The 19,437-nt window shown below is 44.9% G+C and overlaps 1 protein-coding gene across 3 annotated transcripts in view; it reads left to right on the forward strand.

Annotated features, from left to right (window-relative positions):
* Positions 1–1,018: 1,018 nt before the first annotated feature.
* The window catches only part of TMEM154 (transmembrane protein 154), a 46,056-nt gene continuing 27,637 nt past the window's right edge, over positions 1,019–19,437 (forward strand). For 2 of the 3 annotated variants that reach the window (XM_043567469.1, XM_043567451.1), the window contains exon 1: positions 1,039–1,224. In XM_043567469.1, coding sequence (XP_043423404.1) covers positions 1,137–1,224 — 88 coding nt within the window. In that variant the 5' untranslated portion in view covers positions 1,039–1,136. Of the gene's footprint in view, positions 1,225–19,437 lie in introns of all 3 variants that reach the window. The other variant, XM_043567460.1, reaches the window with a different exon arrangement.

Here is a 19,437-nt window from a genome sequence, read left to right on the forward strand (position 1 = left end):
GGTTGCCTGGGGTTAGGGTGGAAGGAGGGATGAGTCGGTGGAGCATGGAGAATTTTTAGGGCAGGGAAATGATTCTGGAGGATACGATCATGGTAGGTTTATGTCCTCACACGTTTGCCGAACCCATAGAATGTGCAACACATGAGAGAATGTAAACTATGGATTTGGGGCGATTACGATGTATCAGTGCAGGTTCATTCGTTGTGACAACTGTACCACTTTAGGAGGATGTTGATCATGGGGGAGGCTGGGCATGTGTGGGGGTTGGGGCTATATGGGAACTTTCTGTACCTTCCTCTTAATTATGCTGTGAACCTCAAACTGCTCTAAAAAAAATTAAGGCTTTATAAAGAAAAAAATATAAAAATAAAAACAAACAGTAAAAATCATTTCTCTCTAGGGAAGCAGAGCACATCCAGGCATGTGGATAGCATTGTCCTTTCTCTTCCTAGGAGTGAGGCGGCACTCAGGGCCCCGCAATGGTGATGTGCTTGGCTGCAGAGAGGTGGCCCGGTCATTTTCTGATGATACAGGTACGTACGTCCGCTCTCTGGGCCTGAGCTGTCCAACACAGCAGCTACACGAGTTATTTTAATGTAAATTAATAAAAAGAAAACTACAAATTCATTTTGCACTGGTCTCATCTCAAGTGCCCAATAGCCTATGTAGCCAATGGCTACTGCACTGGACAGTGCAGATTTGGGACATTTCCAGCATCTCAGAAAGTTCTACTGAATACTGCCGCTCTAAACTCTGGGCAGCCCCAGATTCTCACCTGGGGATTGAGTAAAATCACAAATGGAGAATGCTTGTGGTCCGGGACCCTCAGTCCCAGATCCCAAAAGCCATCTGAGCAATCGACACTGTTCTCTAAGAGACAATTACAAAAGATGGGGGCCCGTGGCAGGGCCGGGACTGAAAAGGGCTTGAGAGGTGTTACTGACTGAATCAGTGCTTGCAGAGCAACTTCTCTTTTGCAATCCTTGCTGGTCTGACAGGCTCCTGCAGAATTACATCACTTCCTAAAAAACAGGCAAGCACCTCTCCTTCAAGTCAGCACCAACCCAAACAAGCAGGAAACAGGAAATGTTCAGGTTTCAGGGAGGCTGAAGCCCAGCGCAGCCCAGCACAGCATCATGCCGGGGCGAGCTGACAGGAAGGCTTCCGGGGCTGCCCTCGTCTTTGCCCTGGTGATCGTGCTCCTTCCCACCAGCCAGGCTCTGGGTAAGCTACCTCCCGGCTTTCCACCCCGGGAAAGGAGGATTACGAGGCTTGTTTAGTGCCCCGGGCTACAGAACTCTGCCGCGGAGGGGGAACACCCAGAAAATCTAGTCCTTTCTGTGAAAGAAGGAGAGAAAATCAGAATTGTAGTTTGGGGGGGTGGAGTTGGGGGCGGCTTGGCTGGCTTTCCCCGCAGCTGGCCAATCCTGCCCCAGTTCACTCACGTGGGGTCCCTGTAATTTACCAGCTCTAACGGGCATATTAAGAAAACCATAAACTTTTTGGCAGTTCGTGCAAAAGAACATTTCGGTCAGCTGAAACAGAGAAATAATGAATTTACTTTTAATAAGGTGGGCTGAGAAATCTGCTAGTCCTAAAACCTCTTGTGAAAAACTTGGGTATGGAAATATACGGCTAGAAATTATACCAAAGAAAAACAGTAAGTTAAAAAAAAAAAAAAAGTAAACAAAATTATCTGAGGAGTTACCAGGCATCCATTCCAACTTATCAAGAGAAGTCTTTCATCTGTTTTTCTTTGATCTTGTTACGTTGGGGGATATTTTCTTTGCATTGATTGTTACTACTGAAACTTTGTTTTTTTTTAATTTAATCTCTTTAAATCTTTAGATTAAATCTTTTTAAAATCAGAGTGTGTGTGTGTGTGTGAGAGAGAGAGAGAGAGAGAGAGAGAGGCAGAGCATGAGGGGGGGAAGGGCAGAGAGAGAGGGAGACACAGAATCCGAAGCAGGCTCCAGGCTCTGAGCTGTCAGCACAGAGCCCCATGTGGGGCTCAAACTCATGAACCGTGAGATCACGACCTGTGCCGAAGTCGGACGCTTAACCGACTGAGCCATCCAGGCGTACCATGAAACTTTATTTTGAAAAGTGATGTGATTGTAGCCAATCAAAGGTATCGGAAAAGACAAAATGTTAAATCTCAGTATTTTGAGCTAAGAGCAGCAATTGGTTTATACCCTTGACAGTTGCTACAACAAAAGCACGATCAGCCTCAATTGCCTCTTACAGTTTTGTTGACTTGCCCTCGGGTAAATAAACTCATTGCCAATAGTTTATGTCAAGGGATACTACCTGCTTCTAGCGTATAGCAGTATTTCAAGCAAAAGGAAGTTCTCAAGCTACAATTCTTTAAATAGGATGGGGGTGGTGGTGAGCATCAGGCCCTGACCTAGCAGATGTGGCAATTTCCTGGAGATTCACAGTCAACACCCCACCACACCATCCCACCAATTTCGCTTGCCCTGGGTGCTCTCCATGTGGTCTTGCCAGGCATCCGAGGTGGCAAATGAAAAGTGAAAGGCAAACCATTCCAACCAGAAAGATGTTTGGTTAAAATGGGAGGTAGTGTTTAAGATGAGCCGGGGGAGTGTGGGGGTGGGGGAGACAATGTGTTATCTTAGGCACGGTTTGGGGGCTGGGAGCGAGCACCAAGGTGACACAGCTCAAGTTGCATTTGGTGGCACAGGGGAGGTCGGAAGGCCAAGCTCCGTTGCCCCGCAGCTCTTCTGACTGAGGCTCCCCTGTTCTCTCCTCTTCCCCGGGTGGAGAGCCCTCTGGGCCAGACTCCTGTCCCCGCGGGGCGTCCCTTCACACCCCAGGAGGCAGAGCCCAGCCATCCCACTGCCACCTGTTGTGAGTCTTAGAGGTACCACCCGTGCCTCAAAGACGCGCTGAGAGTAATATTTAAGCTTGCCTGAATATTTTCTTGACATTTCTGAGTCCAAGCGTCTGCCATGTGGGAGACGCGAAAGGATCATCTGAAGACCCAGTAAAAGTTTTCTTTCTAAAACCCACATCTGATCAGTGGCTCTTCCACATGAAGACCTTTGGTTGCTCCTCATTGATGCCCCTTAGACTCTTACTTCAACCTCCTTTCCATGGCATCTCCTCCCACGTGCCCTCCCACTGCCCAGCCACAGTCACACCGAATGGAGCATGTGCCCCAGTCCTGTGTGGCTCATGCTAAAAGTGAATGACAAGTTCTCTTTTTTCTACTTAATGAACTCCTAAAGACCCAGACTGAGAGTTAATGCTTCCTTGATGTCTCCTTTCACTGCCCCTTGCCTGGCTTTACCTGTATTATGCCCACATAAAACTAAACTTCTATAAACATAGCTAATCACATTAAATCCTAATTGTGTATATGTCCGTATCTCCCACCGGCCTGTGAGCTCCTCCAGGGAAAATCCTCTGTAGCTCATCTTTGCCTTCCTCGAACCCTGTTCCAGCGATATAATGGATCTGAGGCTGATCACTAAAAGCTGATGAGCTCCTGAAAACAAGTATCGTTAGAATGTCAGGGAAGTCAGAGGTGAAAAGCTGCATTTCAGCCAAGTGCAGGGTTTATGTGGATAATCATCCAAGACACTTACTGGGCCCTGTCTGGATTTCCAAAGTCAGAAAATGCAAAAATGCCCACCTGCAAAAAGCTGTATAATCGAAGTCAAGGGGAAGTCTCTTACAAAGACTGATTATATATTTTTAAATTAACGAATGCATATCATTGTGAGCCCATGGGGCCTAAGACTTCAGGATGTGAGTTGGTTTATAGGCGTCACACTTGTATTTCCTTGGATTCTTCAAAAAGTATCTTGGAGATGTTTGGTAGTAGAATCCAATCTACTGAACAGCCTGACTCTCTTCCTTGCAAACATATTCCAGGATACAGCTCAAATCAAGCCAACCACAAACAGGCAACATAATCTCATACCTGCAGTTACCTGGACCTGTGTCAATACCTCTGAGTCAGTGTCTTTTCTCTCTATAGAGAGAGCCTGATGCAGACTTGATTATTATCCCAAGTGAAATAATCTGCTTAGAAATCACCAGGAGAGAAATGAGAAAACAGCTTTTCTGGGATTTTGACCAAACAGATGAGCCTAGTAGAAGAAAAGTTGTGGATTTAAGTATCTTGGCCAGGGTTGGATGCTAAGAAAATGCAGACTCAATGTCAAGGCAACATTGTGTCCAATGAGTGAGGGAGTCATTTCCACCTGGTTTCTTGCCCTGTGCCCTGTCCATGTCAGCTTGACAGTATCAGAAAGCCCAAAGCAACTTCCCAGACACCAAAAACATGGGATTTATTATCTGCTTTGGGCATAATGGTTTGTAGAAAGGAGGGCTAAGGGCATGACACAGAGAACAAGGAGGCTGTAACTGTTTTACAGGGTTAAACACTGGGTTTGACATGGACGACTGGGAGATTTTCTATGCTGTTTCAGGAGAGCGTTAGCTAAACCTTGGGAAGAAAGAATTAAATAAAATACTAGTTACATAAATGGAGTTGCACTTCTCACACGGATCTGATTTCAACGAATGTGACTGGCATCTGCTATTGCCTGGGACAGTTCCACTTTCAAGTGGCAATAATGATGATAGCAAACACATATAGTATTCATTGTATGCCAGGCGCTGTTCTAAATTATTTATACTAACTCATTTGATTTTCCTAACAACCTTAAACATATGTCCCTCTTTTACGTATGAGAAAATGGAGTCACTGAGAGGGTAAGTGACTTGCCTTAGGTCACAGTTAAATAGTAAGGTAAGATTCAGTCTCAGGAATCCATGCTCTACCATATGTTGTGATACCTCTGGATTTTTAGGTTCTGCCAGGATATGTGGCTAGTTTCAGGTTTAGAAAAATATATCTCTGGTGTCCTTCTAACTGTAGATGCATTCTTAGTTGGAGTCTAACGTTACTGCATATTAATAAAGGAGCTGTATCTGGTTGGGTCGGAGACTGGTCTACAGGAAAAGGGATGGAGGGAGTTGGGTTGAACTTTGGCCTTTAGAGGGGGAAGGAAAGGCTGCAAGGTGTAGAGTGAGCAACAGAGAATCAGGGGATTAGCCTAGTTAAGACCAGAAGCCGGAAAAGTGGAATGATGAAGTCATTGGGTAAGCGGCTTCGGGGTGTGGGAACCAGGGTCAGTCGCTGTGGGAGAGCGCTACTGAGAACTGACCCCAAGGACCAAGCAGCCTTCAGGGACCAAAAAACAAAAACAAAAACAAAAACAAAAACAAAAACAAAAACAAAAACAAAAACCAGGCAGAAAGGGATTGATTGAGGCTTAAAGTCCCTTTGTGTCCAAAAGCCTGATCTAAGAAACCAGAAGAGGGCTGGATTTTGGCGGGGATGGGCCCAATTCTGCAAAGAAACAATACAACCTGCGATTTGCCTACCTGTGTATAGTTTGCACCATCCTCAAATGTTGGCAAAGATGTGGAGAAACAGGAACTCTTCACCACCGGTGGGAGGGTTAGTGCAATCACCCAGTCCATCCTGCTGCTTAACCCATTCATTGGGCTCTTAATTTCAGTTATATTTTTTATTCTAGAAAAAATTTTTTCGTGTCCAGAAAAAAATATGTCTTGCTTTTATTTTTCCTTAAAAAAATTTGTTAATGTTTATTGATTTTTGAGGGAGAGAGAGACAGAGCATGAGTGGGGGAGAGGCAGAGAGGGAGACACAGAATCTGCAGCAGGCTCCAGGCTCTGAGCTGGCAGCACAGAGCCCGACTCAGGGCTCGAACTCACAAACTGTAAGATCATGACCTGAGCTGAAGTCGGACCCTTAACTGACTGAGCCACCCAGGCGCCCCTGCTTTTATTTTTTCTTGTGTTATTTATTCCTTCTATGTCTTTGTTTTAAACATAGTATTACCTAATAGTTTTATCTGAAGTTTATACAGATCTAAGCCTGTTGCTCATCTCAGTTGATTCCCATTCATGATGGAAATCCTGGGGGCACGAGGCACCTGGGTGGCTCAGTCACTTGAGCGTCTGACTTGGGCTCAGGTCATGATCTCGCAGTTTGTGAGTTTGAGCCCCTCGTTGGGCTCTGCGCTGACAGCTCGGAGCCTGCTTCCGATTCTGTGTCTCCCTCTCTCTGTGCCCCTCCCCTGCTCATGCCCTGTCTCTCTCTCTGTGCCAAAAACAAATAAACATTAAAAAAAAAACTAAAAAAAAAAAGAGAAATCTTGGGGGCACTGAGGATACAGTCTGGCACACAGAGGAAGACTCACCCCACTTAACAGAAATCCAACTTTTTTTTTATTCCATCACCAACGTATTGTAAATACTTTACCAATACAACCTAGTCCTGTCACCACAGAATAGTGTTTGGAAGAAATGGAGGCAGGGATGTGCTAGGCTTGGAGAGTCAGAGGTTAGACCTCAGGCTTAACCCCCAGCATTGGCGTGGAGAGGGGGAGGCTGAGCAGGCCTCAGGGGTCAGACTCCAAGAGTTACAAGAGGAGGTGCCCAAACATCATTAAAGGCGCCGGCCAACAAACCAGAGTCTGCTGTGGAGGCAATTTGACGCCAGAAACAGATGACCAAAGATGCCAAAGCTATTGCCAACGAGAAAGAAGTAGACAAAATCAAATTGAAATCGGAAGAGGGGCCAGGTCCACAGTGTCAGGATGAGGGTGAGGTCAGCCTGGCTGTGGAACACTGGTCTTTGACTTAAAACTTTGTGCTAATCACTGCTCCTTCCCTTCTTTCCTTTTCCTTAAGTTTATTTAATTTTGAAAGAGATAAAGAGAGCATGAAAGTGGGGGAGGGACAGAGAGAGAGAGAGAGGAGAGAGACAGAATCCCAAGCAGGCTCCTCACTGTCAGCGCAGAGCCTGATGTGGGGCTCAAACACATGAACCATGAGATCCTGACCTGAGCCCGACTCAAGAGTCAGTCACTTAACTAACTGAGCCACCTAGGCGCCCCATCCTTTTTTTAAAACCATGGCCTGGTGTTTCAGCTTTAACTTTTTTTTTTTTTTTAAGTTTATTTATTTCGGGAGAGAGAGAGAGAGAGAGAGAGAGAGAATGTGAGAGAGGCAGAGAAGGCCAAACGGGCTCTGTGATGTCAGCATAGAGCCTGATGCAGGGCTTGATCTCACAAACTGTTAAGATTATGACCTGAGCCGAAACCAAGAGTGAGATGCTTAACCCAGGCGCCTAGGCACCCCAGCCTTAAGTTTTGAGCCAAGAGATGGACAGAAGTCCCCTGAAAGAATTATATAACCTCTCATATCCCTATGGCCCCAAACCTTTGTTCTAGGAAATCCCCATAGGTCCCCATATTCGTCTCCAAATTTAAATTTCCTATATCATCTTTTTCTTTTTCTCTTTCCTTTTCTTTTTTGTTTTTTGAAATATTTTCTGGACCCTGGGGATTTCCTTGCTTTTTTGAGGTTTCTTTATACATTTAAAAAGTTGCTTCTGATATTTCATTCAGTATTTCTAGGTGTGGCATATTGGGAAAATTTTTCAGGTTACCAACCTTACCAAAATACTGGAAAAGGAAATTTTTCTACACAACCAGTCTGGAGGACAATTTGGAAATATTTAGTCAGCTAAAAATGTTTGTAGCCTACAACCTCAACAATTTAATCTCAGGTATATATACCAGCTCAAAAACAAATGTGTGGCAAAACGTCATGGCCAAGAACGCTGACCGTAGCACTGTTTGTAAAGATGGAGAAAATAGAAACCACTGAAGCGTTCATGAACAGAAGAATATGTGAAACTTAATATAGTCCCAAAATGAGGTGCCATATAGCTGGTAACATTAATGAACTAAAGCCAAATGTATGAAAATGAATTAGTCTCAACTGTAACGTTAGCCAAAAAACCCAATTGAAGATTATTTTGCACAGAATGATTACATTGGCTTAACGTTTTAAAAACACTCCAGGGGCGCCTGGGTGGCTCAGTCAGCTGAGCATTCAGACTCCTGATTTCGGCTCAGGTCATGATCTCGCGGTCGTAGGATCAAGCCCTGCACGAGGCTTCGCGCTGGGCTTGGAGCCTGCTTAAGATTCTCTCCCTCTGCCCTTCCCCTGCACACACATGCGTGCTCATGCATGCTTTCTCCCACAAAAGTAAGTACATAAAAACACTCCGAATTATGCTTATATTGCTGAGGGACATAGGCATATTTTAAAAGTTGGGACTGGTACACGTTAACTTTAGGGAAGCAATTACCGTTGGAAAGGGAGGGAGGGGAATGAGATCAGGGAGGGGTACAGGGAGGGCTTCAACTGTATCTATGATGTTGTGTTTCTTTCAGAAAAACATGGTAGTCCTGGGGTCAGCAAATGAAAACCCACGGGCCAAACTCAGCAAGCGTCCCGTTTTTTTCTGACCCGTAAGCTAGGAATGGTTTTCATATATTTCAATGGTTAAACAAAAGCTTATACAATAGCCTGTATTTTGCTTTGTGGGCCACAAGATCTAAAGCATTCATTCTCTGCTCTTTAAGGAAAAGTCTGCCAATCGGTCCTCTAGTCGATATAGAAAATTGTGAGATAATTAGTGGTGGGCACCCAGTTATCTGTTACAGTATTCTCTATTCTTTCAGGTAGGTATACTTTTATAATGAAAAATAATGAGAGTGCCTCTGAGTTTTTCTTGAGCTTTCTGCCATCGTCCCTTTCCATAATTCCCAGTCTCTTCGAAAGAAGTCAACACACCTTCGTCTGGACCCACTGCAATCTGGCTGCTGTGTCAAAGACAGCATTCCGAATGCTCTACCTGGGTCATCAGTGTCTTCTAAGAGCTAACCCCAAGGGACCCATTTCTGTCCCTATTGCACGTTTTCCTCCGTATCACTTAACATAATTAACCAATGATTGAAATTCTCCTCTTCCTTGGGTTTTGCAATGCCTTTTTCTCCTCGATCTCCTAGCACATTGAATGCTCCTTTCCAGTTTTTGTTTAGGAGTCTTTCTCTTCCACCTGCTCATTTCATAGCATGTCTATCTTTTATTTCTTATTCCTTATATCATTCCTGGGCCATGGTATCCATGTTCATGGCTTTCGCCTTACTTCTTGGCTGATGATTCAAAACAAAACAAAACAAAACAAAACAAAACAACCTCCCACTAGGCCTATCTGCCCAGCTTTACACCTGCATTCTCGTCCTCAGTTTTTCTTGGACAGTGTCACATGGGCCTTAGGCTCAGCATGTCCAGAACGGAACTCCCTCTCAGCTCCCTGCTAGTTTAAGCCCTTGTTAGCTCTCGCCTATTCTAGTTCATTAACTTCTTAACCTGTCTCTTGTGTTTAGTCTCCTCTTCCACCCTATTTCACATGGCTTCCAGAGCAATAGCTCTATAACAAAAAGCGATCATTTCTTCCTGTATCTACCCCTTCAGTGAGGTTTCATTTCCTTTGAGTAGATTCCAAATCCCTTGCCATTATTACAAGGCCCCTTATGAGTTGTCCTGAGTTCCTTTCTTGCTTAACCCTTGACACTCCCCACCACACGCCTGATGGTGCAACTGCTTGAATGTGCCAACACTGTTGGGTCACTGAGCCTTCCCGTGTGCGTCAACTGTGATGCCTTTCCCTGACACCTTTGCCTGATAAACTCCTGAGATTCAATTTAATGACCTTCTCCTCTGTGAATATTTCCTGAGTCTTCCACCCCCAGATGAACAAATACCTTCCTCTCCCATAGTCTCATGGTATTCTGTATACAATCATGGCTTTTGTTAAACTGTATTATAGGTATTGATTTATGTGCCATTGTCCCTACTTACCAGTGTCTTCCCTGGGAAGCATAGACCTGGTCTCATTCACCTTTATATCCCAGGACCTAGAATAGTGCCTGGTACATAATAGGCACACTACTGACTGACTGACTGGGGAATGAATGACATAAAATTTATCCAAGATTTACATATATTCATGACAAAGTCATAATCATTTAAATAATAAAATGAAACTATGGTAATACCTGGATAAATATGATTTTTTACTTACCCCACTTTTTTTTTTTTATTCCAAAATGTTAACTATCCCATATCTTTTCATGTATAAGTAGTTTACTTCTGTCTTCTCAGACCAAAACAGGCAACAATTACTGCTTCCCTTCTTGGAGAGAATACTATGTAACCACATCTATTGAGTAGTATTGAGAAAGTATTCTTATCTGTCTTCCTCTCAAAATAGGGATGGGGGGGCGCCTGGGTGACTTAGTCGGTTGAGCATCCGACTTCAGCTCAGGTCATGATCTCATGGTCCGTGAGTTCCAGCCTCGCGTGGGGCTCTGTGTGAACAGTTCAGAGCCTGGAACCTGCTTCAGGTTCCGTGTCTCCCTCTCTCTACCCCTCCCCTGCTCACGCCCTGTCTCTCTCACTCTTTCTGTCTCTCTTTCAAAAAGAAATAAAAACATTTAAAAAAATAGGGATGGAGTTTAGACCCAGAAAATAGGTATCGAGCAGCCTGACGATTTGCAGAAAGACCAGGTAGTTACAAGCCTTTGGGGGAGGCTTTTGAAAGGAACACAAAAGGAATATAAGTTCCATGGATAATACATTTCAAGCCAGTAAAAGAGGATTTGAAAACTCAAAAAAGAAATAAAATTTCTGTAACATAAAATAAATAGAAACATCTGCCTCGGGGGACGAGGACAGCACAGAACATTTCCTCCTTAATTAAATATGGTGAAAGGAAAGCTCCCTATCAGGGCAGAGTCTAGTTGGTGGTGTTGGGCTCCTTTACCTTGAAATAAAACCAATAAATCTAGTCTGTTTTAGGAATTTAAATTTTTTTCTATGTTTTTTTTTGCTGTACATGAACTAAAACCATCTTTATTATTTCCTACTTCCCCACCCCGTTGTGGTTTTCAGAAATAAGAGTCCAGTAGTTAGGAGGGTTTCCTGGCATCTGGTTTTTTTTCTTCCACCGACAAAAATATTTCTTTCTTTTTTTTTTTTTAATTTTTTTTTTCAACGTTTATTTATTTTTGGGACAGAGAGAGACAGAGCATGAATGGGGGAGGGGCAGAGAGAGAGGGAGACAGAATCGGAAACAGGCTCCAGGCTCTGAGCCATCAGCCCAGAGCCTGACGCGGGGCTTGAACTCACGGACCGCGAGATCGTGACCTGAGCTGAAGTCAGACGCTTAACTGACTGTGCCACCCAGGCACCCCAAAAATATTTCTTAATTAAAAATACATTTATTCTTTTCTGAACATTATGCTTGTTTATTTATTCATGATTAAGACTACTATATTTAGCAAATAAAAATATAGGACACTCAGTTAAATGTAAATTTCAAATAAACACTTTTTTTTTTTTTTTAGTGTAAGTACATCTCATGCAATTCAGTGTAAGTATAGGCCACACAAATATTGCATGGGACACATTTGTACTAAACAAATTATTTGTTGTTTATCTGATATTCAAATTCAAGTGGGCGTCCTGTACTTTATCTAGCAACCCTATGACTATCTTTTGTCAAGCAAAGACCATCCCTACATTGGTCTGTCACTAAAACCACAGACCTTTGGTTACGTAGCCAGTTAATAAATATTAGAAAAAAATTAGGCTGAGTCCTAGATCAGTTATTCAAATAAAAGTAAAGGAACCATGCTGAAAACAAAGCAAAACACAACACCCTAATGATTACATAGAACCAGGAATCCGAGAGTGGATCACCTTTAGAGAATCTACTCATGCAACCCATCACATTAAAAACTAGAAGGAAAAAAAAAATCGTGGGATTATATTAACAAATGCAGAAGGGGCGCCTCGGTGGCTGAGTCGGTTGAACGCCAATTTTGGCTCAGGTCATGAACTCACGAACCGTGAGTTTGAGCCCCGCGACAGGCTCTGTGCTGACAGCTCAGAGTCTGGAAACTGCTTCAGATTCTGTGTCTCCCTCTCTGTCTGGCCCTCCCCCACTCACGTTCTGTCTCTCTCGAAAATAAACATTAAAAAATTTCAAAACAAAACAAAACAAATGCAGAAAAGAGGCTGGCAAGAGAGTGGAACTGAATTGCATCCCGAGCTCAAGCAGCAACACTGAATTTTCAGTGCTTGAGGCCTGTTAGGTTGTCCAGGAGGGAGGGGCAGGATAGAATCCCTTTCAAGGTAAAATAGGACCAGAAGCAGGCCGGCCTCAGACACCAGCCTCAGACACCTGGACTCAGAAAGTCCCATCCACGATTTGTTCCACTCAGACACCACTTCAGAGACCCGAGGAAATTGCCTCCTTCCTCGGCCTCCTGTAAGAATCCGTCAAACAATAGAACAATCTCTTGCTGTCTGCTCCCTCATACTGGTTATACCAGTTTCTCCCCTTTCTCAGGCTGCTCCTGGTGAAGACACATCAGCCCCTGAGATACTAGCCCACATCTCCTTTCCCTTCGCTCCTGTCCTCCTTGTCTCCTATATGTCCACAAACATACATCTACCATTTGTTTTTGGGCTTGGCCCTGTCTTTCAGGTGCTCTCTCTGGCGACACTGAGCCCATGCTGATCTGAGCAAGGGGTGCATCGCCCAGACAGCGGGCCCGTGTGCACTGTGCAGGAGCCCGCCTTGTCTCCCCTCCCTACTCGGAGGGGGCTGATAGCAGGCCAGAGAGAGCACAAGGGCATGGTCAGGAACATTTGACTCCCACTAACTCTCTCGATTGTAATTTTGAAACCGGCTATTCGAAAGAGAGATAGAAATCTAATGAGAGTAGAAGATATTCAGATTAGTAATGATAATAGCTATCATTTTAAGAAAATCCTTTTTGTTTCCATTTGTTTTTTTTTCCCATTTGTTTCTTCATTTCAGCTCAGGTTATGATCTCACGGTTTGTGAGCTCAAGCCCTGCATCAGGTTCTGTGCTGACGGCGCAGAACCTGCTTGGGACTCTCTCTCTCTTCCTCTCTCTGTTCCTCCTCCGTGGTTTTCTCTCCCTCTCTCAAAAATAAATAAACATTAAAGAAAATAACATACATTCCTTTAAACTGCCAGGTACCACAAGGCAGAACAGGTCTCCAGCGTGCAAAAAGGTAGTCAGATGGTCAGAAATGCAGCTTCCCCAGGTGAGTAACTCCCAGCTGAGACAGCCTCAGGGTCTGGGCAAGTCCGGTTAAATATGAGCAAGCTTTCTTTTGAAAAGACACCAAAATAAAAAGTTTAAAACAAACAAACAAAAAAGGCATCCGAGCATGGTGGGCCCCCTTTGTGGGCATGTTTTAATCTGATAGTAAATTACAAAAAAAGAAAAATAAAATCTGATAATAAACTGCAGCTGCAGGTGTGCTTCTGGAGGCAACGAGGTAAAAAATACAACCAAGCTTCGCGGGTAAATTCCCAGAGCAGACCACCGCGGGCAAGCATTTTACCAGATGACCCTCCTCAAAATAAGCCAAAGAAACATTTGTTAACCTTCTTTCAGCATATGGTTGTTGAGAAAGGGTGTGCAAAATGCAGGCATTGCTGTATGTGAACTGCCTTTACTTTTTTCTTTCTTTCTTTCTTTCTTTCTTTCTTTTTTTTTTTTTTTACAGTTTATTTGTTTATTTAGAGTATGCAAGCATGAGTGGGGGAGGGGCAGAGAGAGAGGGAGAGCGAAAATCCCAGGCAGGCTCTGCATTATCAGTGCAGAGCCTGATGTGGGGCTTGAACCCATGAACTGCACGATCACGATCGAGCCAAAGACAGACAGGCAACCGACTGAGCCACCCCGGTGCCTCTGAACTGCCCTTTGATAGTTAAAACCCGCCCTCACCCTTCAGCGCTATTGTCTTGCATCTGTTCAACCACAGTTAACTCTGACCATATCTTCTTCAGGTAAATATGTCAGGAAAATACATTAGGTGAGTATTTCCACTTAATCAAAATGGTCAAATAGTACAGCAGAGCTTACGGTGACAACCACAATCTCTCCATTTCCCTAGTCCTGTCCCCAGAGAGAATTAGGTCACCCAGCCTTTACATGTGGGAAACCATGGGAAACACTAGAATCCCCCCACCCAAACAAAACAAAAACTAGGAACATGAAATTTTATCATTCAGTATTTTTAACTTTGCATTCAACAGTTCCTCTCATTTTCCAGTGTTTTCTTTGAAATTTAGATAACTTTTTAAGAAGACCACCTTAGATCCGTGTTTCTCTTTGTACTAAGAATGTACAGTGTGTATTCCTGGAAGAGGGTGGATAGAGGCAGGAGGACATTATATTCTTGATAAAAAGGTAAGAGATGTCCCCGCATTTTCTCTCAGACTAACATGGCCTATTTACATTTCCTAAACAACTTTTACCTGATGGCAGACAGGGTTACAGGTGCTAGGGATACAAAAGACACCAAACTGTGGAGGCATCAGACAATAAACAAGCATGTGGGGGCGCCTGGGGGCTCACTTGGTTAAGCGTCTGGCTTTGGCTCAGGTCATGATCTCACGGTTTGTGAGTTCGAGCCCCTCATTGGGCTCTCTCTCTGCTGTCAGCACAGAGCTCTCTTCAGGTCCTCTGCCCCCCAACCCCTCTCCCTCTCCCCTGCTCGCTCTCTCTCTCTCCCTCAAAAATAAAGAACCATTAAAAAAAAAAAAGTACCTGAATGAAGTACTCTCAGATGATAAACAATAGGTTAGTACTATTTTGAATCCAAGCAAATGGGAGAAAGGCAGAACACTTCAGAAACCCACCTGTGGTCCATGCAGGCTGATATCCCAGTGGCCCAACACCAAGGAGCATCGTCCATCCACTTGGCCCTGGTGTCTCCCTGCATCCAACACAATCACCCTCCCACAGACAGGTTGCAGTCGGATGAGCCTGGTACGTCATTGGTTCCCATTTGTTCCCTGGCCCATCGCAGTCCGATTCCACAGATGCTGAACAACTGATTTGTAAACAGACAGCAGCACCGAAGAGATAGACCATCTGATGGGTGCCTATACCTATTAATTTTGCTCTCAGAGGCTTCTTTCTGTATAGGGTCTCCGCTCATCTTTTTTTTTTTTTTTTTAATATTTATTTTTGAGAGAGAGACACACAGATTGTGAGTGAGGGAGGGGCAGAGAGAAACGGAAACAGAATCCGAAGCAGGCTCCAGGCTCCGAGCTGTCAGCACAGAGCCCGACGCAGGGCTTGAACTCATGAGCCATGAGATCATGACCTGAGCTGAAGTCGGACGCTTAACCGACTGAGCCACCCAGTAACCCTCCAATCACCTTTAAAGCTTAGTAACAACAAATTAAAATAAAGTCAATTGAATTACAATTTAACTCAGTAACTCTCAGCCTGGCATACTTACTGAAATCACTCGGGGAGCTTTTAAAACATGCCAAGGCACAGCCGCTATAGATACCCTCACTGATTTGGACAGAGCTTAAAACCCACCAGCTGATGTGGGTGCATGGGAAATGTGGACAAGAGGCGTCACTAATAACTAAACACAACTTAGACCAATGGCTCTCAAAGCATGGCCTCCAGACCAGCAGCAACCGCATTTTGTTAGAAATGAAACGTTTTAGCTCCATCCCAGACCTACTAAAGCAGAAATTCTGGGAGCGGTGGTCAGCATTCTGTGTTTGAGAAACCCTCCAGGTGATTCTGAAGCTAAAGTATGAGGACCCGTGGTTTAAGGGGGCTCAAGGCTTCAGTGGTGACTGTTAAGCTATTCTGTTCTGGCGACAGAGTCGGTAGCTGCTAGACAAGACTTTGGTATCCCACTGCCTGACCTCTTTCTTCTCCAGTTCGCCAACGGGGAGCACAGAGAACAGCAGTGGGGAGTGCTGGGTGGCCCAGGGCAAGACCAGAAATGGGGAGGGTCTTCAGCAGTGGTTCTCAATCCTGGCTGCACGCTGGAGTCACCTGGAGAACTGTAAAAAAAAAAAAAAAATCCTGAGGCCTGCATTCACCCCAGATACAGTGAGGTGGAAAGGTTTGGGCATCAGGAGCGTTAGAAGGTCCACAGGTGATTCTAACGTGCAGCCAAGGCTGAGAACCCCCGGTTTGGTTTTATCTCATCCAACACTGACTGGCTCTTTGCTGTGCGCAGAGGTCCAGGTGAATGAGAAGCAGGCGGACTTCTTGAGTTTGGTGTCTTAAGTATCTTGAAATTCAGATACTCCCGTTTCTCCACAGAGCAGGGCAGAATTTGAATGCCTGACACCTGACTTGTGTTTCCGTTTGTTTCGTTATCTGAATTATGAAATCGTTGACACAATTCGTGCATGGAGTCTACATAACAAATGAAAGAATGGGGCCTCTGATTGAGGCCCAACAGACTCCGTGGTATCCTGAGTTTAATGCCATTCTCTCAACATTGTTTTATTTTACGTTGGAATATCAGTGTGGCATTCTCTCAGCTGGTATGTAATGCCTTTTTATCTTTAACTTAAAAAAAAACAAAAACAAAAAAACTGGAGCGTGGTTGCATATTTGTTCCACTTTCCAGAAAAGAGAAGTCAGCTAGTTTGCTTCACGGAGAAGCAGAGTCATTTCCACTTAGTGACGGTGTTTGGAGCAGTGATAAGGGCCGACCCGCCCACTCAGCTGCTCTTGCTTCCCGGGTTCACCTGGAGGCTTTTCTCCCAGCTTCCCACGCACAAAGATTCCCCCCAGGGTCCTTGCCAGGTTTGTGGAATTTGCGTCCCAGAGGTGTTTGCATGGCCATCGTCAGCAGTCATTTGTCAGTGACTCCGTAACTGTGCGGTTGATTATCTGGTGCTTTTAGGATTGGAGGATTAAAAGCAAAGTGAGGTGTTGCAGCGTGGCTTTTCGCTGGCTCGTGCCTCTCCCTGTTCACTGTCATGCCTGAGCCTCTCTATTTCTGTAGCATTTTCAGTTTTACCCTCAGGCCATACATCACTTACCCTGAAATACGTCCAGACTTAGGTGAGAAGACATAGCAATAAGATGAAGACGTCAGAGCAGGCAGATTAGTCCCCTGAGGGACGGCCGAGAAACCGGTAAGTCTAGAGATGGGGGAACGAGAATGGAGCACTAAGCGAGTAGCAAATCTACCAACACCGGGCGCGTGTGTGTGGTGCCCTGTGGATTACTTGGCATTTTCATGGTTGTGATTTCCTTTGCTCTTCACAGGAACACTATGCGATAAGTAGGACAGGGCCTCCTTCCCTGGCTTTTAAGAGAGGGTTGAAGCAGCCAGGGGCCTTCCCAGGCCCTGCCGTTCTGAATCCACATCCTGCCCGCCCTGATGCCATGGAGATGTCCACAAAGTCCACACACGACAGAAGACACGGCCCTGCACATTCTGCCCCACACACGTTCTGGGCTCACTTCCTGATAGAGAGTTCTGGGTTCTCCCATAGGAGCAGTAGACTCCTTAGGTTGTAAAATGTTGCTTTTACCCAAGAAGCGTAAGGTGGTTCCTACAGGAAGTTACCATTGACTATTGTGGGCCTTAGCAAGTGTTGCTCAGAAAAAGCTGGGCTTTAGGGCACATGGGTGTCTCAGTCTGTTAAGCATCTGACTTTGGCTCCGGTCATGATCTCATGGTCATGGGATTGAGTTCCGCATGGGGCTCTGCACTGACAGAGCAGAACCTGCTTGGGATTCTCTCTCTCCCTCTCTCTCTCTCTGCCCCTCCTGCCACCCTCTCTCAAAATAAATAAATAAACTTAAAAAAAAATCACTGTCTCTAAAAAAAAAAGAAAGAAGGAAAAAGAAAAGGCCGGGGTCCATAGATACGTTGGAGGCAGAGTAGCTTTAGGGGGTGCCGTGTCCACGGGGGAAAGAGTTGCTGTCACCCCACAGGCCGCAGAAGGAACCTCCGTAATGCTCTATGGAACAGTCCCCTGAGTAGCCCTCTGCACCGCCTGCTTTTGTGACCACTGGCTCCTCTGCGGTTCCCACCTTGGTTTTGTCTGCCTCTCCTTTCACCTCACTCTCACCTCTGTTCCCTTGGTGAGCCACTCTTGGTTCCTGAGTTGATTCTATGGCTCACCTTGGTTTTCCAGCTCCCCTTTTGATGGCATCTAATGCTGCTGGGGCTAATCCCCACCGTTTTTCGACTTCCCCCCTTTCCCATCAAAGACACCCTGCACGCCCCGCACTTTTCTGACTTAGTTTCTGCTGGTCCTCATGGTGTGAGGCCCGGGCTGGAGCTATCTTGGAGAAGGCCACCAAGAGCAATTTGGTGCTGTCCTCTCTCCCCCTGCACCCAACACCCTTGTTCCTGCTCTCACCACACTTAAGACAAAATACAGACCATATGTGCACGGGTATAAACCAAAGGATGCAGGGGTGTTTATTGTAACATCATTGAAAATGCAAAAGAAACAACTTAAATATCTGTCAATAGAAACAGGTTATGATACATCCAAATAATAGGGGGAAAGACAACTGTCTGTATATAGACATGAAATAATCTTGAAGGTCACATTTTTTAAGTTTATTTATTTAGTTTGAAAGAGGCAGAGAGAGAGAACCCCAAGCAGGCTCTGTGCTGTCAGTGCAGAGCCCAGTGTGGGGCTGGAACTCAAACCATGAGATCCTAACCTGAGCTGAGACCAAGAGTCAGGTGCTCAACCAACTGAGCCACCCGGATGCCCTTAAGATCAATTAAAAATTTTTTTTTATTTATTCATATTTGAGAGACACAGACACAGCACAAGTGGGGGAGAGGCAGAGAGAGGGAGAGAGAGAGAATCCCAAGCAGGCTCCGCACTGTCAGCAGGACGCCTGGCTTGAACTCATGAAACCATGGGATCATGACCTGAGCTGAAACCAAGAGTCAGATACTTAACTGACTGAGCCACCCAGGTGCCCCTTAAGATCAAATTTTAAGTGAGAAAAGCAAGGGTCAGAGCAGTATATACATTTTGCCACCCTTTGTGTTAAAAAAAAAAAAGAAAGAAAAAAGAAAACAGGAAATGATACTTACACGTGCATTGAGTTTTTCTGGAAGGCAGCAGAGTGGGTTACCGCTGGGGAGGTACCTTGAGTGAGCGGGGGAAGTGGTGGTGGAGAAACTTCCTTTCTGAGCTTAGTATCATGTGTCTAGTACCAGTTCAGAAAATTCTAATTAAAAAAACAAAGTAAATACCCCAGAAGCAACATAGCAACGTGGAAATAGATGGGGCGTTGGGGGTCCCCCCTTAGTTGTACACATTAGGACATCACGCCACAAGGGTAAATAATTTTTTCAAATTCTCACTACTATGAAGGGACCAGCTATGACTAGAAGTTTCGCTATCATTTGGCACCTACGCTGTAGGGAATGCAGCTACAAAACCCTATGTCGCAGAACGTATAAAGGACAGGGTTGTCCCCCAGGGCAAGACATTCAGGACTCAGTTTCTCCATTTGTAAAATGTGAGCAAGGAAGTTGTTGGGGGGAGGAAATTAGGTTGTGTGTTTATCCTAGATCCTAGCACATGCTAAGCATATGATAAATGCCAGCCAGTGTTCTTTATTATTTGTGGCTGTTGTGGTGTTGGATGGG

This window comes from Prionailurus bengalensis, chromosome B1 (assembly GCF_016509475.1).
Source record: "Prionailurus bengalensis isolate Pbe53 chromosome B1, Fcat_Pben_1.1_paternal_pri, whole genome shotgun sequence".
In the NCBI taxonomy this organism is placed as follows: Eukaryota; Metazoa; Chordata; class Mammalia; order Carnivora; family Felidae; genus Prionailurus; species Prionailurus bengalensis.